Here is a 12,325-nt window from a genome sequence, read left to right as displayed (position 1 = left end):
AATAACGCCACGGTATGTAATATGATAAAAGCACTTATATATAGGAAGTACCAGCGACGTATCCATCATGCTTTTATCGCATTATACCCGTCTCGTTATCTAATCACTTACCACAAACCAATCGTCCAATTAGACCATGTTATCAATCGTCATGTTAAAAACAAATCGTCATCCAATCGTCCATTTGTCTTTGTTATATACCAATCGTCAATCGTCTTTGTTATAAACCAATCGTCAATCGTCCACGTTTTAATTGTGAAAACTTTTGGTCGTTCTTTAATGAAAACATTCAAACCTGTGTGACTCGTCTATACCACCAAAGGGTATTTTTAAATCGACTAACAAAACCACCAAAGGGTTTGTTAAAATAACAGATTCTGTCGCTACCCCAAACTACCCACCAAATTCCAGTGAATAGCCCACACATATATACATTATATACGCATACTGCAAGCGGGGCGTTAAAAGATCGAAACAACCACAAAGATAAATCACAAAATCAAGTATATCACATGCAACCCTACACATCATAAGTTCTTGCAATTATGCTTTACTAAAATCACAATCACATAAGTAAATCAAACCTTTAAATCAATCCAAAAATCAAATCATCACAAACTAAACGACTTAAAGAGTTTAGTTGGACAACGTAAAGTTGAAATCAAACAAACCAAAATAAAAAAAAAATGTTTATAAAGTACTCAAACCAGATAGCAAGCAAAAAACTAACTTAATGAGTCGGTCTTCATTCTTCAATCCTTTTGAGTTTCTTTGATCTTCAACAGTTTCCTTCTTCACTTTCCAAAACCTTTACAACCTCCAAAGTCGTATCAGAAACATCCCAAAATCCCCCTGACATGACAGGTAGTGTCTGCAGAGGTGGAGGCATGTTGGCGCATCATGATTTGTTACACGTCATCTGCCAAATGTACTTGTTGTCGCGTTTGTCATGAACGGCGCATCCTGATTGGTTACAAATGTCATTTTTAATTGTCTTTATTCTTCATCTCAGGTACAGGTATTTTCAATAGAGTTCCTTTTTACTCATCAGCTCAACCACTTTTCTTTATAACCAAGGCATTAATGTGAATTAGTATTGTTTTTCTTTACAGCAAAAAAAATTATAAATGAAAACCTCGTTCAATAACACCTTAATTTGTCCGAATAAGTTTTTTTCTCTCACAAAATTAATAAAAGAAAACACTATAAACCCCATGTCTTAGTTTATTGTATTGGATTTCCTAGAAACAACATTATTTTCGGTTATAGAAGACCCAAGACTTAACATGAGAGGATAAACTGGACTAAATTCCTTATCACCTCTTGCCTTCACCTGAACAGCATAATCATCAAGAGTCGCTTTTATACCTTTCCAGATCTGGTCCTCACCCTGTGAATCGAGCCATAGCGAGTACTGTAACGGGCTAAGTTTATTCCTCTGCATCGGGGACTGCAACTCGTTGGGAGCTCGAGAGTAAAGATGATGAAGTATGACACTCGGTGGCAAGTCTTGAAGAAGCGGTGAACCGTTAAGTTGTGACGTTTCAAGGAATATAACGGGTCTGAATGCTCTAAGAGCCCGATACGGTGCACCAAGTTGTTCAACTGGGAATAAGTTCTGACCCACGGCTAGTTCCAGCTCAGCCATGTCTCGGGCCATTCTGAGCTTGCCTGATTCGGATAAAGGCCGTACTAGAGATGCGTGTCGGATAAAGAATATTAGAACCCGAGAAGCCATGCTTCTGACGAGCCGGGTGCAGATGGTTTCAGTCCCGATTGAGATGACTTTGGCTGATGAAGGTAATAGTTTTGATAAAAACTCTGTACGAAAATGAGAAATGTGTTTTTGTAATTCTTCCATGTAAGATGACGAGTTGTTGTCGGTTGCACTGAAATTCTGGTTGTGGATTTCGAGAATGCATGACTCGAGACAGTCGAGCATGGATTGGAATAAGGATGTGACGGAATCACAGGCGACTTCATATATAGTGTTGAGTGATTGGGATAAGATGTCTGAGGCGATTGGCGGTAATCCTTTTGTCATGGTGGATATGCTTCCATGAATGTCTTGTAAATGCTGGCAGAGGGTGAAGTTTTTCACTTGGGCAGGAGTTGCAGGGCCCGATATTTGGCGGGCTTCAGGGCCTGTTGATATCTACAACCAAAAGGTGCGATTATGATTAATTAACTGTTACAACTTACAAACATCATAAAATAAAGAGTAAAATGCCATTTTCGTCCTTGGGGTTTGACCAGTTTTGCGACTTTCGTCCAAAGGTTTGTTCTTCCGCATCTGGATCCAAAAGGTTTAGAATCTTGCCACTTTCATCCGGCTCGTTAACTCCATCCATTTTTCTTCGCTAAGTCAGGGGTATTTTCGTCTTTTCTGTTAACTTAAAGGGTGATTTGGTATTTAAAATACTTGTACATAAAGTGAAAAAGACCGAATTGCCCTTTAAGTTAACAGAAAAGACGAAAATATCCCTGATTTAATAGAGAAACGTGGATGGAGTTAACGAGCCAAATGAAAATGGCAAAATTTCAAACCTTTGGATCTAGATGCGGAAAAACAAACCTTTGGGCAAAAGTCGCAAAAATGGTCAAACCCCAAGGACGAAAATGACATTTTACTCTATTAATATTCCAATAAACATTAAAATTACCTGATACTCGGCTCGTTGAGCTAGCAAAAGCAGGACTTTGGAGATCTCACGCAGGACAAGAAGGGTCAAGCGTGCATCTAACTGAACAGCTTCAATCTCTTCTTGAATGCGCGATATAATTCTGGAGATGTGTTCTTTAGAGGGAACACTACCGCGGTTTGACATGGGGAATACACTGTTAACAAGATCAGATAGCCGACTCAAACATAGAGCCAAGAAAGCTGTCTGAAACACTTCAATGGCACCAACCATTTGATCTCTACCTTCTACTGTTATAGCAGGTAAAACCCCTTTAACGTCTGTGTCACGTGAAATTCTTTCAACAAGATTTTCAATCATAGACAAGAGTTTTGGATAGCCGACAGTGAAAATCTCTTTAACAAAGCTTGATGCGGTGAAAGTAGATTTCATTTGGTTTGCAAATGATTTGACAATTGCTTCCCAAACACGAGCAGTTAAGAGAGGGTCACCATCCTAGAAATAAATAAGAACAGAATGCTTAGATACAGCGATAATCAAATGTCTATATGTTAAAGGTATACAATAGAAATTCAATGGCACATATTCCATCACGGAACATGAGGGAACTAAAAGTAGCCCAGACAGCATTCAAATAAACGGATAGGCAGTCAATTGAAAAAGAAAAAGAAAAAGAAAGTAAAATATTATTTTAGTGTTTTTGAAGTTGGAAAAAAAGAAAAGAAGTGTTGTATTTGAATTTTCATGCTCTTGAGTTAGAGAGGAACATAAAAAAGAAGCTTAAAATAGTACATGTATACCCTTCTTGCGTAAATGATTTCAGCAAAAATTTCTTCAAGTCAAGGGTAGAGTTTGTCATCAAAATAATAAACAGCTTATAAAGCCATCGCGGTTCCTTTTTCTCTTAATTCCCCATATGAATTAAGAAAGAAAATTGGACAACACTTTCCTCGGGTTCCTTCCTTTTCTCATAAAAAAACAAAACCATGAAGAAATCTAAGTTCCTTTTGTTTGAAATCTCTCCTTTTTCTAATCTCGCAACAATGGTGTAGCCACTGTTCTTGAAAGCAATACACAGAGTGAAAGTACCGAAAAACCATGATAAATGAGATGTTTAAAATAGAATTCCATGTCTAGTAAACTGCTTGGATCAATAACATTTCAACACATATGCTAGATATGAACCACCTTTTATTACTTATTTAGGTTTAAAACAATATACTCCCTAAATACATTGTTTTGCATCAGATTCACATAGAGCATATTGCATTCTAGATTGAAGGTTAAACATGATCCACAATAGAGGGTTTCTCTCCATAATACCTTATAACAATTTTTCATCAAAAACAATTACTAATATCAAACTTAACCAAAATCCACATTTCTTGATGGTATAGAGGATTAGTTTCGGACTTTTGGGTGTTTGGATGAGCTTTTAAAAGTGATTAATGTTTGCAGAACCTACTTATACTTGCAATCATCGGATTATTTACGGATAATATACCACCACGAGACCATGTGTAACATAAAGGATTATAAAAAAAAAAATATGTTTGCATACCCTTATTTGTACCATACACTCAACACCATCTAAGGTAAAGAAGCACATCCAAACGCTATGTAAAGCAGGCCTTTTATTTACTGCAAATTACTTATTTCTGATTGCTCAATGTCACATAATCACTTTCAGAAATGCACATCCAAACAACTCTTATTTGAAGAAGAATTACCAACATTTATTTTCATGATCTGTAGCCTAAGATTTCTTGCCAGGTACAACAAAAACATGATTACTAAAGTTCAGCAACACGGTGACAATGACGCACAATTTTCTAAGTTCTAACCTCATGCTTGGGGTATATAAAACATACTCAACAAAGAAACAGCTAGCGGCGATCAAACAAATGATAGCAACCTAAGGCCTAAGTTTTCTTAATTCTTACCAGGTACATCAAGATCATGATTGTTAAACAACACGGGACGCACAATATTCTAACCCATGCTTGGGGTACATAACTATATAAAATCTACTAGTCAAAGAAACAGCAAGCAGCAATCAAACACAAAATACCAAATCAACATACAAATCGATTTAACATCAACAAATAATACCAAACTAACAGCAGTAACAACTCACCTGCATAACCTCATCAAGCAACAAAACATGAGTAAACGGATCCCTTTTCTTCGACAACACCCTCTGCAAATGCCAAATCGCAACCACAACCGAATGCAACTGATCCATACAGCTACCCATCCTCTGCCACAACGCCTCCTTCGCCTTCCCCCCACTCCCAATCTGCGGCGTACCACTTCTCTGTATCCCACCAGGACCACCAAAACCACCACCGCCACCAGATATCGCTTTCATATCCAGCACAACACTCACACTCTTCACACCCTGACTCTTATACTTATTAATCAAACCGTCAACCGTCGACCTCAACTCACCTAAATTATAAAACACCTGCAATCCCGCCCCAACCTGCGCCTGATTAAATCCTTCAAGTCCTCGTTCCAACGCCTTCATTCCTTCGGATCTCAACCTCTGTCCTGCTTCAAACACTAACTTCAACTCCTCATCAATCACACCAATTCCAGACAAATCATTCTCATTACACAACCGCAATATCTCACTATGCAACTGAGCCGCTTTAGACAGATCCAGTTTCTGCACATCAGGCTCCGCCATCACCTCTCGAAGCTTCTTCGACAGACGAAGAACTCTGACCGTCGATTGAAGCAGATCAACGGTGAAATGTAGGTTAGAAAGTTGAACCGTTTTCGACCGAATCTGACGGTTAGGATCGGCGATTTCAGATCTGATGCGACGGACGGAGGATTGGAGAGTGGAAACGGCGGAACGGATGGATGCGAGTGACGAATCGGCGTCCTTGACGGAGGATAACTGCGCGAGAAGGTCATCGTGGCGGTTAAGGACTTCGGACCGGAGCTGTTTTTCGAGGAGGCGGATGCCGTCCTGGATCTTCTCCGCGCGAGCAGCGGCGGTGCCGGAGGAGAGTGCGTCGGAGGAGAATTGTGTGGAGTTGAAATCGGAGGAGAGGAATTTGGAGAAAATTGGATCGGATGCGAAGGAATCTAAGAGAGATAAGGAAGAGGATGTACCGGTAGATGACGACGGTGTTGCGGTGGTGGTGGTGGTTCGGTCTTTGAAGGTGGATACGCGTTGTATGGATGTACGGCAGACCGCCGGAGATGCCATATTTTCCGGGGAGATGTAGATTTTCGCCGGAGAGGGTTAACAGAGAAATGAATGGTTACTAACTGGTAAGCACCGACGAGACGAGACGACTTGAATGTTTTACTATTTATAACATCCCCGCTTTTTTTGGCGACTTTTCCACCACCAGTAAACAGCTGCACCTTTTTAGACAAGATAACGATGGGCAACCGGAGATCTGTTGCAACTACTCAAATCCGAATGATGGTGGTGATGTAGAGAGATAACACATAGAGAGTGTCCGTTTGAAGAGCCGAGTTGTTGACGGTTTTCGATGGAGGAAGACGGTGCCGGAGACGCTCGCAGGAGAGATAAAAAAGAATCAACGGAGACTGAAGACACATGTCCGAAGCCGGACACATGTCCGAAGCCGGACATGATCCCTGAGACGAACCGGACTCCACTGGGGCGGACATCCAAAACATGTCCGCCCCATATCAAAAAGCTCCGAAGACGAGCCCCCGTTCAAGTGCGTCCAGACGGATGACGTCATCTCAGTTGACTATTATAAATACCCCTTCAAGTACAAATCCAAGTACGATTTTCTGAACCTTCGTCCCTATTTTCTCTCTCTACTTTCTCTCTCTACAAATACTTATCCTCACGCCGGAGGGTGGTCGCAGAGGGGCCCTCCCATCTCTGCGGCGAGCCTAACGGTTTTCTGTTTTGCAGGAACCTTTCTCAATCCTTGACAAGATCCAAATCCTCATTTACAGGCTTCGGCCTAGACTTGGTCTTTTGGTTCTTCAATTGACGCCATCCGATCTTAAAGCTCTTAGTCCTTCACTTTAGTGAACTTCTTGAGCAAAGAACTGACAAATGGCGGCCCCAGGTTCTTTGAATCTGGGATCTACGGCTTTTAGTACACAAGTTACTGCACCAGCAAGTATTGTCTCTACGACCTCAGCTACTTTAAGCTCAGGTCCAGGAACAACCTTGCCATTTATTTTACTTCCTACTTTGCAAACATCAGAGTTCGATGCAGAATTTCTCGCCAAAAATGCAAGTCTTCTACGAAGATTAAAAGCACAACAGGCCAGAGATGAACAGATCCTCGGTTTGCGAACCAGGCTCTTTCATGAAGAAGCTCCAATAGGGACTATGGGTCCCACAATGATCACCCCTCCTACATTCTCCACAGTCGTCACTTCGAAAACTTATACTGGATATGTACAAGGTTCCTCCGGGCCTTCACCAGCAATGACTATGCGAAATGAAACGCAGATGGATGTAATCAGCGATCCGGAACTTACCAAGCCGTACCATCCAGTTTCCATGACAGCCAAATCAAAGTTTAGTGCTCGTATAACACACGCTAAACTTCCTCCGAAGCTCAAAATGCCAACTACGGTGAAAAAGTATGATGGCACAACTGATCCGGATGATCATATGTTCGAGTTTGACGGAGCTGCACGAGTTGAACAATGGCCGATGCCAGCATGGTGCTTTATGTTCGCACAAACTCTAACTGGAGCCGCACGAGTATGGTTTGACGCGTTGAATGAAGGTGAGATCAACGACTTTGAAGAGTTCCGAAGGTTATTCCTCCAAAATTTCAGCCAGCAAAGGCACTACCCTAAAGAAATTACCGAAGTCCACAACATCCGGAGAAAGGACGGAGAATCTTTAGACAGTTTCATTGACCGGTTTAACCGGGAAAGCATGCAGATCAGTGGGGTAGTTGACCAACTGCGTATCTCCGGATTCTGTCACGGCGTTCGGAATAATCAGCTAGTTGAAAAATTGCACGAAAATTTCCCAAAGACGATGGAGGTACTCATGGAACGAGCCAGAGCTTTTGCTCGAGGCAAGAACGCATGTAATCCTGCTCCGGAGTCAGATCACAAGATGTCTTCGTGGAAGAAAAATGGTGGGTCGGTGTTTGATAAAACCCCACCGGGGAGCAGGGGACGATCACACCCTTATAGCAGAAATGACAGACCTCCACGCGGAAAAAGCTCTGGTCAAGATTTTACAATTTATCAGATCTCTCCAAAACTCCCAGTGAAATTCTCAGTGCGGAAGGGGCGAATTTCCCCGCTCCATCAAAACTTCGAAACCCAGGAGACAAAAATTCCAAGAAATATTGTGACTACCATCATGCTCGGGGTCACAATACAGATGACTGCTGGTCTTTGAAGCAAGAAATAGAAAAAGCAGTACGGTCCGGAAAGCTATCGCACCTAGTCAAAGAAGTAAAGGAAGGAAAATCTTCAGGAAATTCGGGAGATAATCCGAACAATCAACCAGCAATTTGCATGATCCGAAGGGTGAACAACCAAGGCATCAAGCGATCCAATCAGCACTTGGCCGCTTGGATGCAGCAACCCATTGGTTTCCCGCCCATCAGTCTGGAAGATATCAAGGATGGACCAGTCATAGTGTCCGCAATCATTGCAGGTCACAAGGTTCGAAGAGTATACGTTGACAGCGGTAGCGCCACCGAGATTATGTACAAGCAATGTTTTCAACAGTTAGCCCCACAGACAAAGGCGAAATTGCTCCGAGTATCAATGCCTTTGGTCAGTTTTTCCGGAGAGGTGGTACAGCCGTTAGGCCAAATCACTCTGCCGACAACGATGGGGGAAGGAAGTTTGGTTCGAACTGTCAATCTGACGTACCTAGTGGTTGAAGCAAGGTCCGTCCACAATGTCATACTAGGAAGACCCGGTATGTGCGCCTTCGGAATTATCAGTTCTACCATACATGGAGCGTTAAAATTTCCCACCGAAGCAGGGGTAGCAACACTGTACTCCGAATCTACGATCGGTGTAGCCGAAATACGACAGAGCGATGCTAATGACGAGCCTCCTAATACTCTCACGGAAGAATGGGCTATACACCCACACTTTCCTGAACAAAAAATTGCAATCGGGGCCCAACTTCCCGAGCAAACCAAGAAGAAGTTGTGGAAACTACTGTCCAATTCACTCGACGTATTCGCCTGGCAAACCTCCGACATGGTTGGAGTTCCCCGGTGTTTAGCCGAACATAAGTTAAAAGTGTCGCACTCAATAAAACCAGTAGCTCAGAGAAAAAGAAACATGGCCCCGGCTCGTAACAAGGCCATCTCCGAAGACGTACGAAAGCTGCTGAGCGCCGGTATTATAAGAGAGGTACGCTACCAAACTTGGGTCTCTAATCCAGTAATGGTAACAAAGAAAGACAAAACCTGGAGAATGTGCGTCGATTTTTCCGATCTAAACAATGCGTGCCCAAAGGACTGCTATCCTTTGCCAGAGATTGATTTAAAGATAGACTCCCTCTCAAGTTTCCGTCTTAAGTGCTTCCTAGATGCGTATAAGGGTTATCATCAAATCCAAATGGCTTCGGAGGACGAAGATAAGACCGCGTTCGTAACAAATGAGGGTCTGTTTTGTTATACTAAAATGCCATTCGGCTTAAAAAACGTCGGAGCCACATACCAGAGATTAATGGATAAAGCGTTTAAAGATCAGATCGGAAGAAACTTGGAGATCTATGTCGATGACCTAGTCATAAAAAGCCGGGCCGAAGACGACATGATAGATGACATACTCGAAACCTTCACCAGGCTTCGGAGTATCAACCTTAAACTCAATCCCAAAAAATGCTCTTTCGGCTTAGAAGAGGGAAAATTCCTCGGGGTATGGGTTACACGATCTGGAATCCAGGCGCATCCTGATAAAATCAAAGCGGTAGTCTCCATGCAGCCTCCTAAAACTATCAAAGAGATCCAGTCTCTAAATGGCAAGCTCGTCGCCCTTCATCGTTTTGTTTCAAAAGCGGCAAACCGCTCTATCCCTTTCATGAATGTATTGAAAAAACGAACGGCAAAAGGCCAAATAGAGTGGACGCCAGAAGCAGATTCGGCATTTCAGGAGCTGAAGGTATGTCTCGGATCCTTACCTACTTTAACCGCACCAGCTACCGGAGAAACTGTCACGGTATATCTCTCTGCTTCCCATTTTGCGATAAGTGCAGTACTCGTAGTACACCGGAATCAGGCACAAATCCCGGTCTATTACGTGAGCCGTATACTGAAAGACTACGAAACTCGGTACCCGATGATCGAAAAATTAGCACTCGCCTTGGTACATGCTTCCAGACGCCTCCGAAGGTACTTCCAAGCTTTCAATATAGAAGTACAGACTGATCTCCAGATCCAGCAAATCCTCAGGAAGCCAGAGGTCTCCGGACGTCTCACCAAATGGGCAATAGAGCTCAGTGCCTTCGATATCACCTATCGTACCAGAGGTCCAGTAAAAGGCCAGGCAGTGGCAGATTTCCTTACAGAGGTCCCAACCGGAGAGAGCACCAAGGAAAAACCCGCCTTGCCAAAGGTATGGAACTTATACACCGATGGGGCCTCCAGTAAAGAAGGCTCGGGAGCAGGATTGATCCTAATAGATCCGGAAGGAATAGAGTATACCTATGCTTTACGTTTCGAATTTAAAACCTCAAACAATGAAGCAGAATATGAGGCTCTCCTTGCAGGCCTGCAAACCGCAGCCAAAGCAGGTGCAACCTCCGTATTAGCTCATGTTGATTCATTATTGGTAGCCAATCAAGTCAGCGGCGAGTACGAAGCACGAGAGGATAATATGGTTCGGTATCTTCAGCAGGTCAACAGTCTAATCTCCTCTTTCGATTCCTGCAAAATAGTACACATACCGAGGAGCAAAAACAAAAAGGCCGATGCCTTGAGCAAGCTTGCGTCCGTAGCATTCTGTCATTTATCAAAAGAGGTTCTAGTCGAAACCTTGCAGATTCCGGCCATCCAACAGACAAGGTCAGTTATGTCAGTCTCCACGCCCGATAATTCTTGGATGACTCCGATCGTGGATTACTTGAAAAATGGGACGCTTCCGGAAGACAAAGCTCAGGCGCGGAAGTTGAAAGTAAAAGCGCTGCAGTATCAGATGCACGATGGTCAACTCTACAGAAAAACCTTTCTAGGTCCGCTCTTAAAGTGCCTAACACCAGAGGAAGCAAGTTACGTTATAAGGGAAATCCATTGGGGAATATGCGGCATCCACGCAGGACCGAGAATGGTTATAGCAAAAATCATGAACGCCGGTTATTTCTGGCCAGGAATGCATCAAAGCGCGATAAATGAGCTGCAATCATGCGAAGACTACCAGCGCCACGCTCCCGTAAGCCATCGTGCCAAAAACAATCTTGTTCCCGTAATGTCGGCCTGGCCATTTCAGAAATGGGGAATTGACATCGTAGGTCCTTTCCCTGTCTCCACCGGAGGGGTAAGATTCCTGCTGGTGGCCATCGACTACTTCACTAAGTGGGTCGAAGCCAAACCCCTCTGGACGATCACAGGAGACCAAGTGCTGAGGTTCGCATGGGAAAACATAGTGTGCAGGTTCGGAATGCCTCTCTGCATAGTAAGCGACAACGGAAAGCAATTTGCGGAGAAGCCGTTTAAAACATGGTGCCAAAGAATGCACATCGAACAGAGCTTCGCTTCGGTGGCTCATCCCCAGGCCAACGGACAAGTGGAAAGAGCCAACCAGAGTATTGTGGAAGGCATTAAAAAGCGGTTGGGGAAGGAAGGCGTCTCATGGGCGGACGAGCTCCCGCATGTCCTATGGGCACACCGAACCATGCCTAAGACGAGCAATAAAGAAACTCCCTTCAGCTTGACATACGGCACCGAAGCTGTCATACCCGCAGAAGTAGGGATCCCCACGCCTCGCATACAATTGAGCCAGCAAGAGAATGAACGAGAACTCCGCCTAAATCTCGATTTAATTGAAGAGAGGAGAGAACTTGCGGCAATCCGGGAAGCCAAGTATAAAAAAGAGTTGGAAAAACACTACAACTCCAAAATTAAAGAAACCCGGTTCAAAATCGGAGAATATGTGATGCGGAGCAATGAAGCGAGCTTAACTGAAGGAACGGGGAAGTTAGCTCCCAAATGGGAAGGACCTTACCAGATCAAAACGGCTGGAAAAGACGGCGCGTATACTTTAAGCAAGATGGATGGAACCTCCGTTCCACGTACTTGGAACGGAGTACATCTAAAAAAATGTTATCTTTAGAAGGTTATTTTGAAACAAATAATTGTAAAACGGAAGCTATGAGCTCCGTCATCTTTTCAATTTTCCTGTAAAGCGGATGTTTTTTCCCGCACAAGTTAAATTACAAGAACCGCAGAGGGTCGTACCTGCGGATTGATTTAAAATGTTTTTACTTTGCATTTATCGGAGAAATTTAAACTCCGAACCTAGTAAATAGAATATTAGATTTCTCTAATAAAAGTTGCAACTTATGAATAATCATCGGCCGAATCCAGGGATCCAACCCTAAAAGGAAAAGACGAACTGGCATCGTTCGTATTTCCTTCAAATTATCCTTAATAAAACAAAACGGATCCGCATTTAACAAAAGAACGTTCTAGAAAATTCAAAATGTACAACATAAACATGGACGCATGTGTAAAGTAGTT

The 12,325-nt window shown here is 43.0% G+C and overlaps 2 protein-coding genes across 2 annotated transcripts; one reads left to right on the top strand and one right to left on the bottom strand.

Annotated features, from left to right (window-relative positions):
- Positions 1–1,119: 1,119 nt before the first annotated feature.
- On the bottom strand, positions 1,120–6,215 carry LOC110923057 (conserved oligomeric Golgi complex subunit 5). Its single transcript, XM_022167243.2, has 3 exons — positions 4,780–6,215; positions 2,664–3,137; positions 1,120–2,155 (listed from the first exon to the last, which is right to left on the bottom strand). Exons 1-3 carry the CDS (start codon positions 5,863–5,865, stop codon positions 1,220–1,222), a joined length of 2,496 nt encoding a protein of 831 aa, XP_022022935.1. The 5' UTR covers positions 5,866–6,215; the 3' UTR covers positions 1,120–1,219.
- Positions 6,216–6,702: 487 nt separating this feature from the next.
- LOC110924850 lies at positions 6,703–11,918 on the top strand. The gene is made up of 2 exons (XM_022168835.1): positions 6,703–7,753; positions 7,870–11,918. The coding sequence occupies exons 1-2, from the start codon at positions 6,703–6,705 to the stop codon at positions 11,916–11,918; spliced, it is 5,100 nt and encodes a 1,699-aa protein (XP_022024527.1).
- The last annotated feature ends 407 nt before the right edge of the window (positions 11,919–12,325 follow it).

This window comes from Helianthus annuus, chromosome 17 (assembly GCF_002127325.2).
Source record: "Helianthus annuus cultivar XRQ/B chromosome 17, HanXRQr2.0-SUNRISE, whole genome shotgun sequence".
In the NCBI taxonomy this organism is placed as follows: Eukaryota; Viridiplantae; Streptophyta; class Magnoliopsida; order Asterales; family Asteraceae; genus Helianthus; species Helianthus annuus.
The sequence above is the reverse complement of the archived record's forward strand: the minus strand, read 5'-3'. Positions and strand labels throughout refer to the sequence as shown.